Source organism: Zootoca vivipara, chromosome 7, assembly GCF_965207765.1.
Source record: "Zootoca vivipara chromosome 7, rZooViv2.hap1.1, whole genome shotgun sequence".
NCBI lineage: Eukaryota > Metazoa > Chordata > Lepidosauria > Squamata > Lacertidae > Zootoca > Zootoca vivipara.
In genome coordinates, this window is record NC_142590.1 from 45149012 (window position 1) to 45171629 (window position 22618).

Below are 22618 nucleotides of genomic sequence, written 5' to 3' on the forward strand. Positions count from 1 at the left end.
ACCATTTATACTGACAAGTAGTCTGAAAAGTGTGTGCTGAAAATTTAAAATGGCCTTAATTTCATTTCCAGCCTGTTAGGGTGACTCAGCAACTTAGCCTTTTATATATATTAATTTTTTCTTTCGACCCCTCAGTTTTGCACAAAACAAGCAAACAAGGTGCAAGTGCACACATGCCCTGTTGGTACTTGACTGGCATAACAGAATCAACAAACAGGAAGGCAGTTGCAAACACAAGAGAGAATGCCTACTGGTATGAATGAGAAAGAGCAAAGTTTCTCCTCACATACAAATTAAAATAGGTGTGGATTACTCCAGTCTAATTCAAATGGGGGGGGGGAGTGGATTAACAGCTAAATTATCAAATTGAGGTGAAATGACAAAATGCCCAATTATTTTCTTACAATAAAGGAGCTGGCTTTCCTGCTGCAGACAGAAATGTTTTCAGTGTATCTTTTTAGATGAACCTCTCTGAAAAAGGCTAACTTGGAATTCTGTGCTGGAATGCTGCCTCTATTGAGGAATTGGCAGGGATTCTAATATATTGTTCTCCAAGAGGAGTGTCCTCCCATCTTGATAATTGTGCATTTCTGTAGTACAATATATTAAGAATGCTGTTCACCTGTAATTTCAGTGGGTGACTTAGTCTGGCAACATGCCCTAGCTCCTGGTTGCCAAGTTATGAATAATGTAGTGTTCTGTGGCCTAATTTCCATGTTCTAAGCTGAAAATTTGGAAGAAGTTGCATGCAAGGGTGCGCGTCTGCAAAGCAGAGGCCCTCTGCGTCACAAGTGCCTCTATTTTATACTTGCTTGCACAATTTGTTAATGCCACCAGCTGCTTGCCAAGTTTGGAGTTCTGTTAACTAATTTAATCTTCATGCAAAGCAAACATGTTGCGTTGCTCTACTCCGCAGAGGAATTATTCTTCTTACACTTGCATGCTCTATCGCAGTGGCATGGAGGGGAAGCTGACTGCCACAAGAAGGCATTCTAAGCTACATTTAGCTAGGACCTGCTAACGATTCCCCAAAGAATTTCCCTACAGAAGAATTCATTATGCTGCTTTCACGCCCCCCATCCCTTCACCGACATGGAGCCCAAAATGTCTCTGCAGAACCAGAGAGTGAGTTCGGGAGTTGGCACTCAGCCTTCTCTGCCTCCGGGACTCACATGCGTAGCCCGCTCAAACTGCAGACAGATGGCACCAACAATCAATGAAAGCAGTAGGAAGTTTCCGAGTCAGCACGATTAGAAGAATCAGCAGGGATGTGGAGATCTTTTAGCCACCGAGAAGAATTTTTGTTAATTTATTTTAGGAGGAGGGTACTGAAAGGCTAAGCTTGCACTGAAGTTCTTATGCATAATCCGGGCAATCATGCATCTACAAGATAGTTGGCAAACAACTAACTCTAAATTTGACAAGCAGCTGGTGACCAGAAGTGCCTGTTTCACTTTGTGTGCGTGTTGCTTCATAGGAACTCTGTAATTGTGTTCTTCCCTACTTTAAAAACAAAAAAAGAAGGGTGGAGACATGCATTGAATAACCTGAAATCATTCACAGAACTAAATAACTGAACAAATATAAATAAAAATGTTCATAAAATGGGCAGGCATTACTGCAGGAGGAAATGGCAGTGTTGCTGGTGTCTATCACCTTGAAAAACAATTGAACTCTTACATAAACTTCTGCATTTCAGTGCTACAGGATGGGAACATTTGTTCTCTAGTAAATTAAAATATAAAGAAAAAAGGCCACAAAATAACAGGAATGAAAGATAAGGATTTGTGCTGTTCACCATCAGCAATTATCAAGGGTATTTTATATTTGAGGCACTAGTGGTGCAGAAAAAAACGACTGCATATTTTCATTGAATGATGAGGAAATGCAATTTCCCCACAAGAGAAGTACTACTTTGAGGAAATGCATCTAAATCCTGCACAACGGCTTAATTTTTTTGCACAAAGACCCATATCAGAAAAGACATCAACTTGCTCTCCTGACAGCTACCTCTGAGGAAGAAGGAAGGCTGCCACCAGGCTGCTGTATTATTGCTATGTTCAGAGTTGTGCATGGAAACAGACAACACCCAGATAATCAACAAAAGCCTTTCTATTAAGGTGAAGCTTGTGAGGTCTCAAGGCCCTAGCTTTTATGCTCTTATTATTCTCAAATATGAACCACTGAAAGGGTGAAGATTTGAGCAAAACTCCAGTAACCACCTTATACCAAGCTATAGCTGAATGTGCAAGGCAGAGATGAATGGTGCAGATTTCAATGTCCTGAAAATTTGAGATTTCTGCAAAAAACACCACGCTTCTAGCCCTTAGGAACCTGCCTTTTAATAGGAGGGGGCAAAATATAGTAAAACTAAGGCCAGATTAATTTTGGTGATAGTAACAGACACACAAACATTTTTGGGGGTGTGTGTGTGTGGAGAGAATGTGAAACATGAGAAGTGTTTTACCCACATTTGCCAGTGTGAATTTACATGGTAAAAATATTAATTGACAATGTTTTACTAAAAAAACCAAACTCTGCATGTTTTGCTCCATCACATTTATCCTCAAATGGGAAGAAAATGGGGAGCTACAACACAAGAGATCAGAATGGAACAGGGCTCCACCAGATTGATCTTTTCCTCCCTTAATTTGAGCTGTGTGTGCATGGGTTCTTGGGCTGCAATAGTGTCGCATCTGGCTCTAACATTAACTAAATCATAGATTAGTGGTATGTGAACAAGCCTCAGGTTTATGAGTTTCCCCTTCCCCACATTCCTTTTCTGGCATGACTGCAAGGAGCATTTTGGAAGCCTTGACTTCCTTTTTATCCAAACTGTTGTTATTTGCCCAAACAAGCAAAGATTAAATCTTAGTTTCTGATCCTCACCTGTTTGGACAAACCCCTGCTTAAATCAGGTGGAACCTCACTCCCAAGGGCCAAATGTAGCCCTCCAGGCAAATTAGCCTGGCTCTCAGAAGTTTCCCCAAGGCCACACCCCTTCCCAACTGTGTTCGCACCCTCCTTGAGTGCTTCTGCCTGGGTCATAGCTGCCAAGTTTTCCCTTTTCTCATGAGGGTTAGGGTTAAAAAAAGGGATAACTTGGCAGCTATGGCCTGGGTGGAATGTGCTCTTGAACTGCAATAATGCCTCTTGCTTACCTGGATAGAGGGGTGCCTGTGGTGTGTATAGAAACCTCAGCTCAGACTTCCATGCAGTAGGAATGCCTACTGTACAAAAGTAAGATATGCAGCTGTTACTCTGCCCACTTTTGCTTCTGGCCCTGCCCACTCACTTTTGGGGAAATTGTTCTCACCCCCAGGTTTAAACCAATCACAGTTTACCCTGGTTTGGATGAAATGGCAGGTCAGAGCTAGTTGGAAAAAAGAAGTGGGTGCTTCTGATCTTCTCATTGCTGTGCTAGAAGGGAGCAGAGTTGTGCAGACTTCTGAGCCAGGGTATAAGAATAGATATCATACAATGCAAGGAATGCAATGGAAGGCTGTCACAGGAAACAGCAACTTATATGGCCAAGATTCAAAATTGAGCCCATTGGTTACGCTGTGGTCATGTACAACACACAAATCCTATATTGAAGCACACAAATCATTTTTAGTTGCTGTATACACTTGATGGAATACTTGCCCCCAAAAGCTTATTATAAACTTTTTAAGGAAGCAAAACTGAAACACCGCAAGTTATGATGACTAATTTGTTACTAGTTGTTATTTAGAGGCACTGGCCAATTTTAGGGACAGGTTTTTGTTCCTGTATGACACAGCTCAAGGTTCCCAAGGTGTAATTTAGTTCTTCAGGGGAAACTAGTTGTATTTTCTAACCTCTGGTTTCCCTTACCTGTAGGCTAACTCCAGTATTTCACAGAGAATCATCATCCATCTAACTGAAATACTCTCCAACGGCCCATCAGCCTTGCCTTCTCTTTGAAATAGCCCAGCTGAGCACTGCACAGACTGTGATTTTCCCCCTTCTAAGATGTCTTACTCACTCCATAAGCTCAAGACTGACAGTCGAATTTCACACTGTGATAGCCCCCCATCGATTTTTCACTTGCAGGGAGCAACTCTACAAATTAAAGTTAACAGCATTGTTGAAACTTTGAAATAACTGAGGGGGGAAAATGGGACCGAAAAGATACCTGAACACCAGGGGTTCAACGTGTTTGGGGGAGAGGGAGGAAAATCCAAAGGTGAAGGGCATTTCCAGACAATTAAAACCTTTTGAAAGGGAATTCCTTTGAATGAATGAAATCATATCAAAAGATCCACAAAATGTAAAGTTATTGCTGTAGGGGAGATGGACTGATAGGCAGCATTGCAAAAATAAATGAAGACTCTCGTACTTTGAGCAATACAATACCGAAATGTACAAAGCCTTAAAATAACAATAGAATAAGAGTAAAATACACCTCAAGTCTATGAAGCAAGTCTACAAAACATGGGTTGGGAGTGGAATGCCACTTGCCACTAGCAGTGTCAAACAGTCTACTTCATTTTTAAATCCTGTGCACCTGTTTGCATTCTCAACTGACTGCTTGAACCTCTACTCTGGCCATAGTGCATCTAAACCCTAAGTGCTCCCAATACAATCAACTTCAGTAAGTACCGTCATACCTCGGTTTAAGTACGCTTTGGTTTGAGTACTTTCAGTTTAAGTACTCTGTGGACCCGTCTGGAACGGATTAATCCACTTTCCATTACTTTCAATGGGAAAGTTCGCTTCAGGTTAAGTACGCTTCAGGTTAAGTACAGACTTCCGGAACCAATTGTGTACTTAAACCGAGGTACCACTGTACTGTGGAACATGCATGGAGCAACATAAGACCTCACAGAAATTATGATTACAGTAGTGGTCTCCAGGAGCAGAGATGGCAGGGAAATCCATAGTTCTGGAACTTGTATGGATAGAAGTTTTGGAGGGTTTGAATCTGACCAAAGAAGAAGAGGTGAACCTTAGGAGACTTGAATTATTCTCAAACTCAGACTAGAATCCAAGCCAAATAATTCTCAGTTTATTCCTTCCAACCCATTCCTCTGTACAATCCAGTCACTCACTTCCCCTTTAAATCTACTTATTGCGTGGGCCAGCAGTAGGGAGAGGGAAGGATGACACTCTCCAGTGCTTCATACTCCATGTAAAGCACCACAGGTGCTGCAAAAGACCCTGGTGCAAGGGTGAGAAACCTTTTCAGCCTGAGGGCCGCATCCCTTCTGGGAAACCTTCTGGGGGCCACATGCCAGTGGTAGGCAGGATCAGAGACAAAAGTGAGTGGAGGAACAAATGTACATTTTACCAATGTGCAGCAGCTTAGTTTCTAAACTCCCTTTCTCCTCTCTGTTCCCCATCCAGACAAGCATGAGTTCAAGGACACATTTTAGCAATTTTTTAAACTTAATTTGTTTAAAATATAGACAGATCAATAAAACCAATAGCAAATACAAAGCATCTACCTCAAAAGGGGAGGATATAAAAGCAATATATCTATTATCAAAGGGTTACGACTTTCAGCTTAGTTCATACCATGAGGGTGATCAAACTTCTCCATTTTAATGTCCAATAACTATGTGCTAAAGACAAAGGTTTGTATGGTTTTCCCAGTAGTGATGTATGGAAGCGAGAGCTGGACCATAAAGAAGGCTGATTGCCGAAGAATTGATGCTTTTGAATTATGGTGCTGGAGGAGACTCTTGAGAGTCCCATAGACTGCAAGAAGAGCAAACCTATCCATCCTGAAGGAAATCAGCCCTGAGTGCTCACTGGAAGGACAGATCCTGAAGCTGAGGCTCCATTACTTTGGCCACCTCATGAGAAGAGAAGACTTCCTGGGAAAGACCCTGATGTTGGGAAAGATGGAGGACACAAGAAGGGGACGACAGAGGACGAGGTGGTTGGACAGTGTTCTCAAAGCTACGAACATGAGTCTGACCAAGCTGTGGGAGGCAGTGCAAGACAGGAGTGCCTGGCGTGCTCTGGTCCATGGGGTCACGAAGAGTCGGACACGACTAAACGACCAACAACACCAACAATGAGTCCTAGCAAGGGGTGGGTGTGGTTCACTTGTTTCTCTATTTCCCCTGAAAGTCTGCAGTGAAAGTCCTACTGTTTGTGCTACCCTGGAGAATTGATGTGGCCTCCCACACTAGTTGCCCTACTCTTCAGAAGTGCTAGAGTTTTCCTCTCAAGTGGATCCCAAGGAAAACTGCAAGTAATAACTTGAAATGCATTTGAGAAAGGTAAATGGGGTTGATCTCTTCTGTATGCTAGGCTAGAACTCTGCTTGAAGAGAAATTACAGATGAATGAATCGTGAATAATTGCCCAAGCTTATAGGATGCCAAATCCTGTACCAGACACACTAGTAGCATCCACCCCCTTTTTACAGTAAAATAGTGTGAATTGCTTACTGATGCCTTAAATTCTCCTCCAAACCCACAGATTCTTTTACATATGCCCTGAAGATGATTAATGCAGGAAGTAGTACTGAACAGTTAATGACCATGGCTAACTGAGGCTTACATTTTGCAAACAGTCACAAACTCAGCAGGCAACTGGGATTTCCAGGTGTAAACGGCTATGCTTGTGGTGTTACTGAATATTTATTTTTGGCATGTGCCTGCTTTTCTATATTTTAGCCTATTAATCCCAAAACATTTATGGGGAACTGTTTGCAGATAACATCTTGGGTAATTTTATATTAGCCAGTTTTCTGCTCTGAAACAACTTGCTGAATTAAGCACAAATAAATCTCATGTAGGAAGAACAGGAAGCTGCCTTATAAAGAACCAGACCATTGGCCTGTCTAGCTCAGGACTGCCTACATTGATTGGCAGCAGTTCTGCAGGGTTTCAAACAGGGGCTACTCCCAGCCCTATCTGGAGATGCCGGGGACTGAACTGAGGACCTTCTGCATGCAAAGCAGATTGCTCTTCCACTGAGGCATGGCCCCATCCCCAGAGTTCTTTTAAAAATCTGCATTAACTCTATGGCTGTCTAAGGCACATTTGGTAGCATCTGCCATGCTCCAGTGGCTGTGTCCCTTTAAATAGTAACCAACAGCTAGTCTGCCTCACCCCATCCCCCACATCTGTAATTTAAATGACCCATGGACCAGAGCACGCCAGGCACTCCTGTCTTCCACTGCCTTCCGCAGTTTGGTCAAAATAGCCAAAGTTTTATATTGAGACAAAATTATTACAATTGTATACATCTGTTTAGAGAGGCTAACAAATTGTATACATTTGTTTAGAGAGGCTTTTAATCTTTAATCGATTATTTTATTCCTCTGTTGGGGAAACCCAGCCAGATGGGCGGGGTATAAATAATAAATTATTATTATTATTATTATTATTATTATTATTATTATTATTATTATTATCTGTTTAGCTGTATACAATTTATTCCATTTGTTCTATTTGGGTATTCCCTGAGAACAGAATTTTGCTGAAATCTGGCAAGGGACAATGAAGCAAACAGAGAAGACAATGTCTGGAAATATGGTATGAAGTGTGCAACAGAAGGAATGAGGTGGTCTTTAAGCTACAGAAAAGTTTGAAAAGAGGGCAGGGGCTTTCCCCACTCTTATTCTTCCACAACGGGAATGTCTCTCATTTCTGCCACATACATTAAATCAATCATCTGTTCTTCAAGCTAACGTTCCGCTATAGCTGCACCTTTGCCTGGAACAATTTCCCCAACATTTCAGTGGGGAAAGCCCAATTTCTCCACTGAATTCTACGATTCTATGAATGGCTCAGCTCCCTCTACTGACAGAATGGGAGCCCTAGGTCCTCATGAGACTCCCATCAGCACCTGAGTAGACAGATCTCCACCTGCAAACATTAAACTTATTTCATATCCTTAAAAGCTAGAAATGGGGTTTTGTTTTTAAATAAAGTTATAGGAAGTTAGCTTCTGCAATTGTCAGACTATGAAAGCCAGAAAGTTGGTTTTATCTAAGGAGCCAAATTCTGGAAACCATTTCTATTCTTGTAGGATAATATGCCAAAGCTTAACTTTTGGAGTGGATTCGAGAAAACGATTTGAGTAAAAAAGAAAGAAGAAGATTGTCACGTGAGTGTACACACACACTGACCTCCCTTTTCTAAAACCCTCTTCTAAACCAAACAAGCACCTTGCCCAATCAACCATGAGGAGCATGAAGAGTTATATAAAGAAGATAATTATAAAGGGATTTAATGCTTGGCGAGCTCAAATTGCCAAGGCTTATGACAAAGGTAGCACACATGCTTGCTTAACTGGCCCAGTGCCCTGGCTTTGCTCTTATGTAAGCGACACAGCCGGAGCCGCATCCAAAATGAGATTTGTTTTATGGAAAAGAAGAGCGTGCCCCTTTGCTCCTGGGAATGGCAGCCGAGTCCCACCTCCCTCTAGTTTTGCTCCATTCCTGATTAATGATCTTGTCTGCCTGATTTATGACCCACCCTGACAGATTAGAGTTTCCTCTTCAACCGCCCCCCTCCCCCCCACCCCCAACCTCAGAAGGCATAGCCACACTCCGCTGGAAATATTAGAGAATTATTAAATAAACATTCATACGTCATGTCTCTTCCCAACCTGAGCTCATCCTAGTCAACACTCGCAGCCCTGGCCTGTTTGCTTTTCATGCTGACAACAAACAGCTGGAGTGATTCATGGAGAGGCTGGCTACAATGTTTCATGTCATATATCATGCTAGCAGGGCTCCCTGCCCCAACAGAGATAAACTGATCAAGCACAACGGGCTGGAATGAATTTATGACAACACAAAATTGAGGAAAACAAATGGGAGGTGACCCAGTGGGGCACTAACCCAGACTCTTTCCTTGGCCTGCAATCTAGTTTGGTGGCAGAAAGCAAAATTGAACATTGGCACTCTGAATTAAGAGGCTGGCTTCTTAACCCCAGGAAGCCTTGATTTCAAGATGGCACCAGGCAATGTGGTTCGCATCTTCAGGGAGGAGAAAACGAGCCATTGCAAACTCTTAGCACCACTGCTAAGATTCAGGGACCAGCAATGCAGAAGGGAGGGCCGAAATGACAGAAAAGATTGGCTGATCTAAGCAGATACTACTGAGAGAAGGAAAACATGACATGAAGTCTTAAACTAATTTAAAAGCTGTTGTAGAGGAGGAGCAGGAGAATTGTTCCAAGGTAGGAATTGTTTCTGATGGCAGAGTAAGAGGCAGTGGCGTTAGATTCCAAGAGGAAAGGCTTAGGGCAGGGATCCCAAGCTGAGGTTCAAGAGCCACTAATAGCTCTTGAACAAAAGGCTTGCTCCTGCTCCACCCCCCTCCACTCTTATATTGGTGAAGCACATGTTTTGCATGCAAAATATCCCAGGTTCAATCCCTGGCATTTCCAGGTAGAATTATGGGAGACTTCCATCCAAAGCCCAGAGGGTTGCTGGCTGAGCTAGATGGACGCATGCCACAGTAGAAGGAAGCATCCCTTATTAAAAATGAGATGGATGGGAGTAGGAATAGTGGGAGGTAAGAGAAGCATGTTGGCCTAGGAATGAATGGAGAGGCTATAGAGAAAGCTTGGCTGTTGTGGAATGACAGAGAGACACCAAAAAGGACTGGGAGAGCTGTTTGGAAGAAAAAACAGCAGGAACGCTGGTGGCTTGCAGCTGCTTCATTTTACCGCTGTGCTACTTTATGGTCTCAAAGTTTCATATGCCAATGAATTGGGACAATTTTCCCAGTGGCAAGAATAGATGGGGGGGAACTGTTTGAGGAAGGATGAGACCCTGTTTACAAAGTATATGGCAGGATTATGGGTCAAAAATCTTCCATCCATTATTATCAACTTTGCCAGATTAGTGCAGGATGAGTGCTCAGAGGAATTAGCTCCTTTGCAGACACAGACTCCCTGTGGAGTTCTTCCACACAACCTCTATGTGCATTCACAAGGCCCCCAAGAAATGTTCCCCACTGGTCTCTTAACTTGAATCATAGAGCTGGAAGGGAATCTGAGGGTCATCTAGTTCAACCCCCTACAATGCAAGAATCTCAATTAAAGCACCCATGACAGATGGCCATCCAACCTCTTCTTAAAAACCTCCAAGGAAGGAGAGTCCATCACCACCTGAGGGAGCCTGTTCCACTGTCAAACATCATCACAAAGTACTTACTGATGTTTAGTTAGAATCTCCTTTCCTGTAACTTGAATCTACTGGTTCGGGTCCTATCATCTGGAGCAGGAGAAAGCAAACTTGCCCCATCTTCCATGTGACAGCCCTTTCAGTCCACCAATACCCAAATCCCTCACAAAGCAGTCCCACAGGAATTAACACAAGGAGGCAAAACACTTGCTTTACTACAAGGTTCAGCTATTCACAATAACTTGAGCATCTGCCCGTCAAGACAGTAGTTGCTGCTACAGCATCCTGTTTCTGACTTGCTGGACTAGCTTGCAGTCATTACTGTCTGACTAGACTTGCTTAACCCATTGCTCGCTGGATTTCCTGAGTACTGAATAACTATTGTCAGGATGGCTAACTGGACTCTCCTTAAACTCTTGCATTCCCTAGCTGAGGCCTGGTTGCCTGTCCAGATGGCTGAGCCACACTTGCACCTGTACAGCAAGGTCTAGCAGCATGTAATAGATTCTCTGTGACTACAGAAGAAAGACTGATGTAAAGAAGAGATGGAGAAAAATAAGGTGACTGAGAGGTGGATTTAGGTGGCTTATGTATAAAATGTTTGGTGCTTTGTGAAGAGAGTCTTCTTAAAAGGGGGAATTAAAGATCTATGAAACATATTAAATAATAAAATAAATACAGTTTAAAAAGCACACAGGATAGAATATTGAGTCCCAGGTTACATGTTGTTCGGGAGCCAAGGTGGATCCCAGGCACTGAAAGGTTCTTGTTTTAAGCTTAGCAAAACCCGTACCAGATGCTCTTGTTGCATGCCTGTGCTGGCTGTACAGCTCAGTAAACCCTTTCTAGCCCTGTTATTCTATCACTTCTGAATACATGCTCAAGCACTAAAGTCTAGAAAAACCTGTTCAAACATCAACCAACTGTCACAACCAAAGCTGAATCCCACATGTCTTTCTACAGCTGAGCATTTCATCCCACGCTGCTCTATTTAGTAACATCTAGACTACAACCATTAGATATAAGCAATATCCTCATTTAAAAATTATCTACAAATATATTACATTATATTACATATAGAAATCATCACATGGAAAAAAAGGAGAAATCTTTATTTATTTTTCTTGTCATAGCGGCCTAGTTCAGATGCAACAACAAATCACAATTTTCCATTTTGACTGGTCTGGGCCAATAGCAGCTTTCATATCAAAATCAAACAAAAAACGAGATGAATGAAATACAAAGAAGAATCCATCAGCAAATACATTTCTCTTGATCGGAGGTAAGTTGCTTGGCATGCAAGAGATTCAGCTACAAGCAGCCTGAAGCACACATTCCATTAACTTTCAACCCAAGTACATTAGCTCTGCGCCCAAACAAGGACAGTTTACTGTATTGTATTAGCTAATTAAAAATATACGCTCCATGCCTAGACTTTGTTTTGGAAAGGGAAGAGAAAATGAATGTCATTCTTATAAAAGTAGGATCAATAAAGAGAATCACTGCTAACTCCATTAACCATTGTTCTAAATGGACAGCCCAGCTGACACAGGTGATAAACCATGTGCTTCTAAACACTTTTTAAAATGCTAATCAGACATTACATGGAGCTTAACACACTAATCAATAATGCCCAGATTTAAAAGCAAAAATTAAAGTTATGAACAGGAGGAAGTGATCCCATGGAGAGCTCACCACAATCACCACCCAAAACAAGAAAAATGAAACCAATTTAGCTCTAGATTAAGAACCAGGAACTGGAGATGAATCAATTTAGCTAGCTGGACTGGGTCACCATACATCATGGCTTGGCAGTGCAGGTGAAAGCAGCCTGAGACAGTAAGAATAAAAGAACACCTTCCTTCCTGCAAGCCCCAAGGTCTGATCCCACTTATCAATTAATTTAACAGTGCCCACCCCTTCACACACAACATTCTAGCTTCTTAACCATCACAACACATTCTATTTATCACACACAACTCCCTGAGGAGCAGGGACAGCACAGCTGGAACCTCTGATTCTAAACATTTTGTCTTCTGTTTCCTTTGGAATTTAAGTCTCTAACTAAAAAGCAGTAACCCTTTACCACAAGGGATTTCTCATGAACCAAGAAATTGCTGTAAAGTGCAATAAATGGCATTTGGTTTTTACCTTCTTAAGAAAGGTAACAGGTTGAGTATCCAAGTGTAATTTTTGACTTCTGAAGTCAGGAAGTTTTCAGTGCTCTCTACAATGGGTCCTAACTTGTCACAAAGAGGAGGGTGCCATACTTTACAACTCTGAATCATAGCATGCACCACCTTGGAAAGAATGTGGGGTCTGCCAAGAGACACTGAATAAAGCTTTTAAAATTATCTGATCAAGATGACATCAATTGATCGTTCTGCTGGAAAATGTCAAACCTCTGTTTGGGAGGCCAGGATCCGAGGGGAATAAGTGTTGGTAGCTAGTGACAGATACTGCTGAAGAAGACTGAAGTCTCCTGCCTCCTAAATGGAAGGCAGTATCAAAAGATTGCCAAGTGATAGGTGAAAAATGGCAACAAGCAGCTAAATCCCTGCAAAGGAAGCTGGCATGCATTGGCAACTAACATTCGTGCCTAATCAAATCATGAAATTCTCCTCTCACCCCTCTCTTGATTTCTGCCTCCAACGTCCTGAACAGCTTATAATCCTAGCTTTTAATTCCTAGGCACACAAATGAAGGAGGCTGAGGCAGGCAATATATTTCCTTCTGCATTTCATTTAAAATTGTAGCCCAATCTAGAGTGTTAATCTAGAAGAGCAGACATAAGGATCCAATGTCTCATTCTGGGTCTACAACTTCCATCATCCCTGACCATTTGCCATCCCAGGTGGAAGTGATGGGAGTTAGGAGTAAAGTAACATCTGGAGGGTCTCAGGATACCCATCTCTGCTTTGGACTACAATAACTGAGAATTCAACTCAACCCCCCCCCCCAGCACCTTGTTCTGGTAGATAATTGCCCTGAGACTTTGGGCTTGTTCACACAAATCACTGGCTAATAATCCTGTATGCACTGTGGGACGTCGGCAACATGGGGCAGTCGTCTAAGGCACTTGCATCTATAGTCTCATATTTTTGTTTTCATGACCTTAGCCTATTTCTATGCTTAAGACTTCAATTTTGTCTCTGCTAATTAGAAGAAGCGTACAAAAATGACATAAGATATTACTGCACATAGCATTGCCTTGCTGCAAGGAGACAGTGCAGCATCATGTATCATCCTTAGGCTTGCCTCTGCACTTTGGTGAAGCAAAAGATCCAGTCCCATGTGACTCATCCCCAATGGAAATGAAGGTTAAGATAATCTTATTCTTTTCCAGAGGCAGGCCATATCAAGTAAAGCTTCTGAAAAATAACACATCCCAAGGGAAGCAAAAGGGCAGCACTTTGATACTGTTGAGAATTTAACACAAGGGGAAGATTTGCCATCATCCCTCTAAAGCTGTAGAAACTACAATAGGGACTTAAGAGACGAAATATAAAATCACCCTTCTACTTTTAGAGCCAACAAACAAAATGGATTTTTCTCCATCCTACAGATGGGGAATTCCTATGAAGAATGAAAAACAAAACAAAAAAATGGGGGGGGGGGCTGTTTGACTTTCAGCTAGGGGAGAGATAATACTGTGTCTGAGTTTAAAAGCTGGATATGTTTCGCATGAGAAACATGTGGGAACTACACAAGAAAAGCCATGAGCAGCTTGTCATGTGCTATAGTGATGCCCCTTTGATAGAAAGCTCCTAGCAGTCTCTTTTCCCATCCCCAACAAAGACAGACATGCCTGAGCCATACTCACTTTTCTATGTCACTATTCTTGCAGGTCTTTTGCATAGGCTCCTGTTTACTGCTCTCTCCATTACTCGTTGATGGCATTTCTGCGAAAGTAAGGAAGAGCCCAGATCAGTGGAGGGAAATGTTTACCTATCGTATTCACAAGAAGTCAGAGAAACCAAATAGTTGGTGAATTGTTCTAGTGTTGGTTCCCAAGAAGAATAACATGCTAGAGTGTCCAAGTGACAAGTACTGTTGTGTCACTCAAGATGCATTCATGACTTGCCCAGTATGGCAGACCTGCAGAACTCATAGCCCACAAAGTAGTTCTGGAATTGATAGGGCCATGGATTACTCAAAGCAAATAATGAGGTTGGGATGCCAAATTATGACAAATTGCTGCAGTCCATCAATTTTCTGCTTTAGATTGGCAACTGTTCACCCAAAACCGAAGCACTTGGAATTACTAGCAGTTTTCAAACCAGTTAGACACAAAGGATCCACTTCAACTTCCTTGAGCAATTCTCATGAAATCGATTCAATAAATGGCTTGTATGTGCAATTTGTTCTTTGTCAATGCTGTGAATTGCAGTTTGGATTCTGGAGGTTTTCTATTCATGGGGCTTTCTGGAAGAAACATGTTTTTACAGGCCAGACAGGTTTACCCACACATAGGAATCAAAGTAACGCTATTTCTGCAGTCAGAAGAGGCCCAGAATTTTCTCACAAGCCTTTTGGAATCATGAGGGGAGGAGTACTGTTTCCAGAGGAAGAATTGTGAGAAAAGAGAGACTGTTTGCCATCAGGGGGCAGCTGGTTTCACGCTACAGGGGCAGTCCTGAGGAACCTTCAGGAAGGAGTTGCTGCCAGGAGCATTATGTGTATGTGTATTTTAATGAGCTGAATAGCGTGAAAGTCATGGGGTTGTGGAGAATGTGTATATAACAGTGCCTCGTTTATTTTTTGGGGTTGATATTTTGTTAATGTTATTAATATTGTTTTACAGATTCTAAATCCTGTATTAATTTTTAATTATATAATATGACTTTTGCTTTAACTGTGATGTTTCGCTTATTTTTTAGTTGTTGTTGTGTTAAGAGTGTCTTATAGATTATAATTGTTTCACTTATTATTTGTTAATTATTCTATATGATTTATGCTGTATTTGTGATGTTCCATTATGTTCTACTATGTCACTGTTATTTATTGTTTGTAAGCTGCTTTGGGATTCATTTGAATGAAAAGCAGCACAGAAATATAATAAATCAAAATCATTGCAGGACAGCTAGCATTGGCACTTCTCAGGAGTTTAACTGGAATTGAACTGTACTACTTGCACAGTATTGTCCCAATTCCTAAGCTAATTTCCACAGTGATAATATTTTATTCTTTACTCCCATGGATAAAGAAATGGTGTGAAATCACAAACAAGAATGTGGAATCACACAGAACCCCCCCCCCAGAAGATAATGATTGCCAAACTTCTCTCCCCCCCCATCAATACACACTGCCTAGGAATTTCCAGCCATACTTTCTATTAGCACCCCATCTTTTTTAAAACTTGTATATAAATGTCACTTGTCAATAGTTATAGCAACCGAGAGGCAATATCAGAGTGGGATTTGGACAATGGACACCCTAGTCATCAAGCTCCTGGAAGTGCAATTTCTCTCAAAAACCAAACTATCTCACAGGGTTGAGAGAATAAAAATGGTGGGACTTCATGAACACTGCCCTGTTTATGCCTTAAAATAAATATTTTACATTTCTTATTAAAAGTTTTATCCCGTTCTTCAGTCCACAGCTACTAAGCAGTTACCAGAAAGAAAAGAAAACGATTCATATAAAGATCATGTATCTAAAATGCAAAATATGAACAGAAACCAGATAAAAATATTGCATTAAAAGGGTAAAAAACCAAAACACATGGAAAATTTAAAATGTCTCAAAAGGCACTGAAATTGCATCAGACCCAGAGCCAGGTGAACCTTCCTGGGCGGGCATTTCAAAGTTAAAATCCCAGAACTGAAAAGGTCTTATCCACCTTACCTGAAGGCTTCTGAGAAAGATATTAATAGCTGATCTTATAGTAATATAAACAAATACTGTGACACTGGCATGCATATCTACAGAAGGCAAAAAAGCAGGGGGCAGGGTTTGCTATCTCAAAATGCATAATAGCAGGCATCCTCAAACTCCGGCCCTCCAGATGTTTTGGACTACAATTCCCATCATCCCTGACCACTGGTCCTGTTAGCTAGGGATCATGGGAGTTGTAGGCTAAAACATCTGGAGGGCCGCAGTTTGGGGATGCCTGATAATAGCCTCAAACACAATCAGTTAGTAAGTGGAAAGCTTTCATCATATTCAAACTTCTTGTAACTTGGGTTATATTCCAGAATACTTTGGGGGCATTTAGCAGAAGTGTGGGATAGAAATAATGCACCATAATCTTCTCTGGGTGACTCCATAGTTTAAGTTTTTTCTATTGGAAAATGGAGGCAATAACCGGCATCCATCTCCAGGAGCACAAATTAAACTGCTGCATGGATTCTCCTATCAAAACTCAAAAGCTGGTAACCACTCTATTACACTACTTCAGATCTCTGGTGTTGGGCACACAGGAATAATATACTGTACTCCCAATATGCTGAATACTAAAACTGCACCATAAAATACCGATGGTCACTATGCAAGCCAACACAACAGATTGCCACATATATATCTTACACTCACCGTCACTTGCCCACTTAGAAAATTCTGGTGTTATTCGGGTACTAGGCGTGCCACCACTGGAAAAAGAGACAGCAGTGAAAAATTGTCCCAGGAAAAATCCTACAGCATGCATTTCTTCTAACCATTATTAGGATTGATTATGTACATAGTATTTAAAGTTTCTCAATTGCCTTACAATCAATTTGTGTTTACTCTCACAACTGTGTTAAAGCAGGACACTATTATTTTCATTTTACATATGGGAAACTGAGGGGGGGAAATCTGTCTGCCCATGCAATGAATCCCTAGCAGAAGATGAACTTGAACAGAAGCCTTCCAGGCCCAGCCATAACTACGTATCCACTGGAAGAGATAAGACATGTTCTAGTCAGTGCAGAATGCAGCTACTGCAATGGTGGGTTAAGAGTGGATTACACCAATGCTGTATCTTTACTGACACCTTGTCATCTTCTGCATGCAATTCAAGATCGTAGTTCTTGATGGATTTAAGCATTACAGAACTTAGATCTGCAAGGATCTTCTGTTTTGTCACTTTCTTAAGATTTTCCAAGAGTGCACCAAGACCTCCTTTTCCTTGTGTCATCCACATGCTAGGCTTTTAATAGCATGCAGAAATGCTTTCCGTAACTCCCTACAAACTGTGGAAATTCTTTCCCAACAAGACTCACTGATACTTGAAATAGCATTTTTTTCAGAAGCACTCAAGCGGACTTTAAATGGCTAAGTTTAAGCATACCTGAAGATAATCTCACTGTTTTTGTAATTTTAAATTACAGTACTGTTACTTTATTGTATTTTTAATATTTTGTTGGAAGCTGTCCAGAGTGGCTGGGGAAACCCAGCCAGATGGGTAGGGTATAAATAAAAAAATTATTATTATATTGCTTAAATTATTGCTACCACCTACTATGGGGTATAGGGATAGGGCAGGTTAACCATCAGAACCACCAATCCCCACTAACACCCTAGCATTTATGCCTTCCTTTCAACATCAAATATTAGTCACTGTCAATTCAAATTACTGGAGGCAGCAATAGTATGAGGCAGATATGTGTTTCTATGGAGTGAAATCTGATTTCAGGCCACTGCTTGTAACAAGCTAAGCAGTAGGAAAACTTCATTTCACTGCTCTATCAATCTCTTCAACCTTGACCTCCAAGGCTCACTCAGCCTAAGAGACTGGAGCAATGTAAGTGCTGTTTCCACACAGGGCAGAGGGCTTGAAAAACCAATCCATTTCTTAGCTCTCTGTTAACACCCATTCAGTTATTTGCCTGAAATGCTTTCCAGAATCTTCCACACAAGGCCTGTGCAGAACTCTAGCAGACAGCAGCCCAGAATACATAATCAGCACTGCAAGGACCTTGAGATCCATTAAGGTGGTCAACTCCTAGACGCTTATGGATCCTACCAGAATCCAGAATGATCTGGGGGATTTAGCTGCTTTTTGCCAGTGGTTCAGTCACTGTAATTTGTAATCGCCTGAGGCTCTTGAAAAAAACTACTCTTGAGTAACATCTTAACCAGTGGAAAAAGGCTTCCCTATCGTTTAATGAGATCTGGTCATGAAAATGAAGAAGTGCTAGTAGTTTTTTTTTTAATCAAAATTAATTCACTGAAGGGGAAGGGTCATAGTTCAGTGACAGAACACATTATTTTCATGTAAAAGGTCCCTGGCATTTGCAGGTAAGACCCCTATATGAAACCACAGAGAGCCTCAAATATTTAATGTAGCCTGACCTTCACCAACCTGGTACCCTTCAGTTGTTTTGAACTCAGCCTCAGTCAGCATGGTTGCGTTGACTGCAGCTGATGGAAGTTATAGAAAACATCTGGAAGGCACCATGTTTGCAAAGGCTGATATGAATAATACTGAGCTAGACAGACCAATGACCATACGGGTTTGACATTCCTGCATTGCAGGGGTTTGGATGGTCCTTGTAGTTCCTTCAAATTCTACAATTCTATGAACTGTATGCACTTCTCTTACTGTATGCACTTCTGTATGCACTTCTCTTACAAATGGGGCACAAGCATGCTTAACAGGGTTTCCAGCCCTTCTTCTTTCCTCATTCACACATTGAAAAACTTTTGATTTTCATATTTCTAATGGGCGAGCTGAGAGTTTTTTCCAGTGCACAATGCCCTATGTACGAAGTGCTATGTCCAGAGTCAGGCTTTAATTTCTCAAAGAACAAGAACTACTACCTTTGGCATAAATGTGGCCAGGGAGTAGGGTGGGACTTTACTGTTGTCTTATAGATGGGTAACCATTTTCTTTACAAGTAGCTGCTTCCAAAGTTCTTCCTGCCTTCCATCTCACACTGATATGAATAGGGATCTGCTTTGAGAAACGTCCTCACCGCCCACTCAGCACAATGAAGCTTGTCCTTCTCCACTCCCAGACAGTACTTTTAAAAGTCCACACTTACTTTAAGACTGCACCTCGAAGCGCCTCTCTCTCCTTGGCTTCACCTGGTTCTTCCCCAGTGCACGGAATGATATCTGCCTCTGTGTATCTAAGCATGGAGGGTTAAGGAGAGCACAGCCTGATGAATAAGTAGCTTATTCCCAAGCCATCAAGGCAGAGCAGCCAAGAATTCCTTTGAGGGATGGGTAGGAACTGTTGTAGTCCAAATGCCACATTTCCTTCTGGGTAACTTTTTCTGGGGCCCACAAAGCATCGTGAGCAGGGGCAGATGCAAAATGGGCAGATCAATGAATGTGAATGGTACCTTTCTACACTAGGCTAGTTTCTACACACACACACACACACACACACACACACACACACACACACACTATAGTGCACTAATTAGAATGGCACCATTAATTTTTCTTCAGATACACTGAAACAGAAGTCACCAGACCCTTATATATAGTGAGAGGGTGGGGACGGGTTTTAATCAGAAGGGTGGTGGAAATGGGTGATTGGCTGATAGGTGTGGTAAACCTGTTGATGACTGTTAACGACTGCAATTGGTCTTACAGGAAAAAGCAAGGGGTAAGATGGCTAAAGATACCTTTATCCTGGGGTCCCAGGACATTCTATACAAGATCTCAAAGTAGCTGTCTTATTACAAAAGAATTTCAGAAATACCAAACTTAAAACCATGGAGAGACCTGGTCTGAATCGAGACATTGAATTCTTATCTCATTATACATGATAAAGGTATCTTTAGCCATCTCACCCCTTGCTTTTTCCTGTGAGACCAATTGCAGTCATTAACAGTCGTCAACAGGTTTATCACACCTATCAGCCAATCACCCCACCACTCTTCTGAGTAATACCCCTCCCCACCCTCTCACTATATATAAAGGTCTGGTGACTTCTGTTTCAGTGTATCTGAAGAAGTGTGCATGCACACAAAAGCTCATACCAATGACAAACTTAGTTGGTCTCTAAGGTGCTACTGGATAGATTTTTTTATTTTGTTTTGACTACGGCAGACCAACACGGCTACCTACCTGTAACTAGAACCAGAAATTCTGAAGTACTAAAGAATGCATTTCAAAGACCACAAGGTTCCTTTCACCACAAGGAACGTGTAAACACAGTAACAGCTGTTTGATAATAAGAACATGTTCATCTGAAAACAGCACAAGAGGAAATCATCTCTCCTCAGCAAGGAACAGGCTGCTGTAACTGGTGAAATTACTACATAGCCCATGACTGGTAAATAAAGTTGCTAATGGAGCAATTTTAGTGAACAGGCAACTTGTGGAATCCTCTCCTAACTGAATGAAAATGTATGAATGAATTACGCGAGAGCAGCAAGAGTTTTAGTGGCACAGTGCAGCCACAGTCTCTTGGTGGGAGTTCAGCACCTCTAGAAAATGATACTGTGGCTTTCCATATTCCAGTGTGTCATCTCCATCCACATCAAGGTCAGCATCACTGTCTGGATTCTCCTTGCCGCTGCACATGACAAACCCGGACCCTGAAGGAAAAGAAAAGATGTGCAATGTGTCACCACAGGGGACAGAGGAACAAAATGTGGCCTGGGCAAGTCGTCTAGGGGAGGGGAAAGATGGCATGGGAGAGAGAAAGCAGTCTTTTAGCTGCATAGGTATCCAGCAGTCACTTTCCTCCAGGCTCATTTTAGCTATGGTTTGATCTCCCTGTCTCAACTGTATGTAATACAATGGTAACATTGTATAATTTCGTAAGTATGAAGAGAGGTCACAATATATCTTGATTTATAAATCTCTTTCTCTCTATATATAGAGAGACAGAGCGTGCTGGGGAAGCAATGAGAATTGTGAGTCATGACACAGTCTGTCAGAGATAAACTGGACTGGGAACCAGCACTGCTCAGCAACAGAAAAAGTGTACTCAAGCCAAAAACTAGCAAGTCTGTGATTTATTAGGTTTGTTGCAAGCAGCAGGTGGTAAATGCGTAGAAACATCCAATTAATATGGGAGATGAAAAACACACTCCAGGCTTGTATACCACAGAAGAATTCTATAGACTCCAAATGCCAAAATGGGAAAGTGAGAAATAAGGGTTCAATGCAGGCTTGATGGACCACACATAAACTGATATGTAAAGCAGAATACTTTTGTGTGCAGGAAGGAAACTGGTTCCAAACACTATCATCACTTCCTTCATTGTCTTTACAATTTCATAAAACTGAATTGCTTGCCGCCATCCCCACCCCCCACCCCGACCCTGTGCCCATGCACTGGGTTAGATCACATCACAAAGATTTTTATGAGCAGAGAGCCAAGGGGAAAAAGGCGCTGTTTACTGGAGGTGTTTCAAAGAAAGGAGTATATTTAGCATTGAATGGACAGGAGCAAAAATTGAGTGATGTTATAAGGAATCTCCCTGCCTCAAATTACCAGAGGTACCCAATCCTAGTCTTAAATCTGGCATCTAGACTTTATGCACAAATGCAAAATCCCTCCATCAATCTTTAATTCCTTTTATCAGTTGTACCAGTCCCTAAGGTCTAAGTATTGTACTTGCCTGTACAACTCTCTTATGCATAGCTGCCAAGTTATCCCTTTTTAAAAGGGATTTTCCATTATGCTGAATAGGCTTCCTCGCGAGAAAAGGGAAAACTTGGCAGCTATGCTCTTATGAGCAGTCTAAAATTCTGTGCTAGAATCCCAGATTTTGCACTCAGATAATTCAGTGTTATACAGCTCAAATGAAGGATTTAAAAGCAAAATTGTTATGTTTACCCACTTTGGGCTGTAGTGTGGAACTTATTTTTCTACGAGTAAGTTTCTATTCCAACCTCTGAAAATGGAAGGGCTCCATTTCTCCTCTAGGAGGAAGAGGAGGGTAGCATATTTTGCAGATTTCCCCTTCACCTTTCAGTACCCAATGCCATCTCTCATGTTGTTTCAGATGGTCCCCTGAGCTCCCAGAGCAACTTTCCAGAAAGGGGGCATGTTTGGAAAGAAAAAATCAGCAACCTCTCTCACTTTTGCTCTAGAATACTACTTTCAAAAGAAGTTAGCTCAGATATTTTCTGCCATTTTGAAACGGTACTTTAATGCCATGTTTTCAAGACAACACACAATTTGGCAATACGTACAGTTTATAGAGAAATCCTGGCTAGCCTTTGCACACCTCCATTTTGCCCACTGTGAAACATGATAACTAAGGTGGCTAATGTTTGCTCCTGCAGACTTCCTGATTTTTTGTTTTTGTTTTAAGGATGTGCATGCACAGGAACTGAAAGACCTGCAAAAATGCTCAGAACAGTAATGGAGGGGAAAGGGGGGGGGTGACTGACATAAGGGACAGAAAAACAGCCTGGATATTTTCCATCAAGTTCTACCCACTGGTGTAGGAAACGGAATAGCAATGAGTATTCATGACTGAAAAAATGGAATTTGTGGAAACATATCTGCTAAAACCCACATAGAAAGGATTTTTGTAACTTATTTATGTTGTTAATGCTCACATCTGGAAGTACCACAAATTGCCCTGGATTTTGAAGCCTCCTC

General features: G+C 41.6%; 1 protein-coding gene across 6 annotated transcripts in view; it reads right to left on the reverse strand.

Annotated features, from left to right (window-relative positions):
• The window catches only part of RNF220 (ring finger protein 220), a 304666-nt gene that overhangs the window by 20518 nt on the left and 261530 nt on the right, over nucleotides 1-22618 (reverse strand). For all 6 annotated transcript variants that reach the window (XM_035121690.3, XM_035121686.3, XM_088673295.1 and 3 more), the window contains 4 exons: nucleotides 20498-20594; nucleotides 19086-19172; nucleotides 16654-16709; nucleotides 13943-14021 (listed from right to left, as the gene is read on the reverse strand). In XM_035121690.3, the coding sequence (XP_034977581.1) occupies nucleotides 13943-14021; nucleotides 16654-16709; nucleotides 19086-19172; nucleotides 20498-20594 (319 nt within the window). The remainder of the gene's footprint in view (nucleotides 1-13942; nucleotides 14022-16653; nucleotides 16710-19085; nucleotides 19173-20497; nucleotides 20595-22618) is intronic.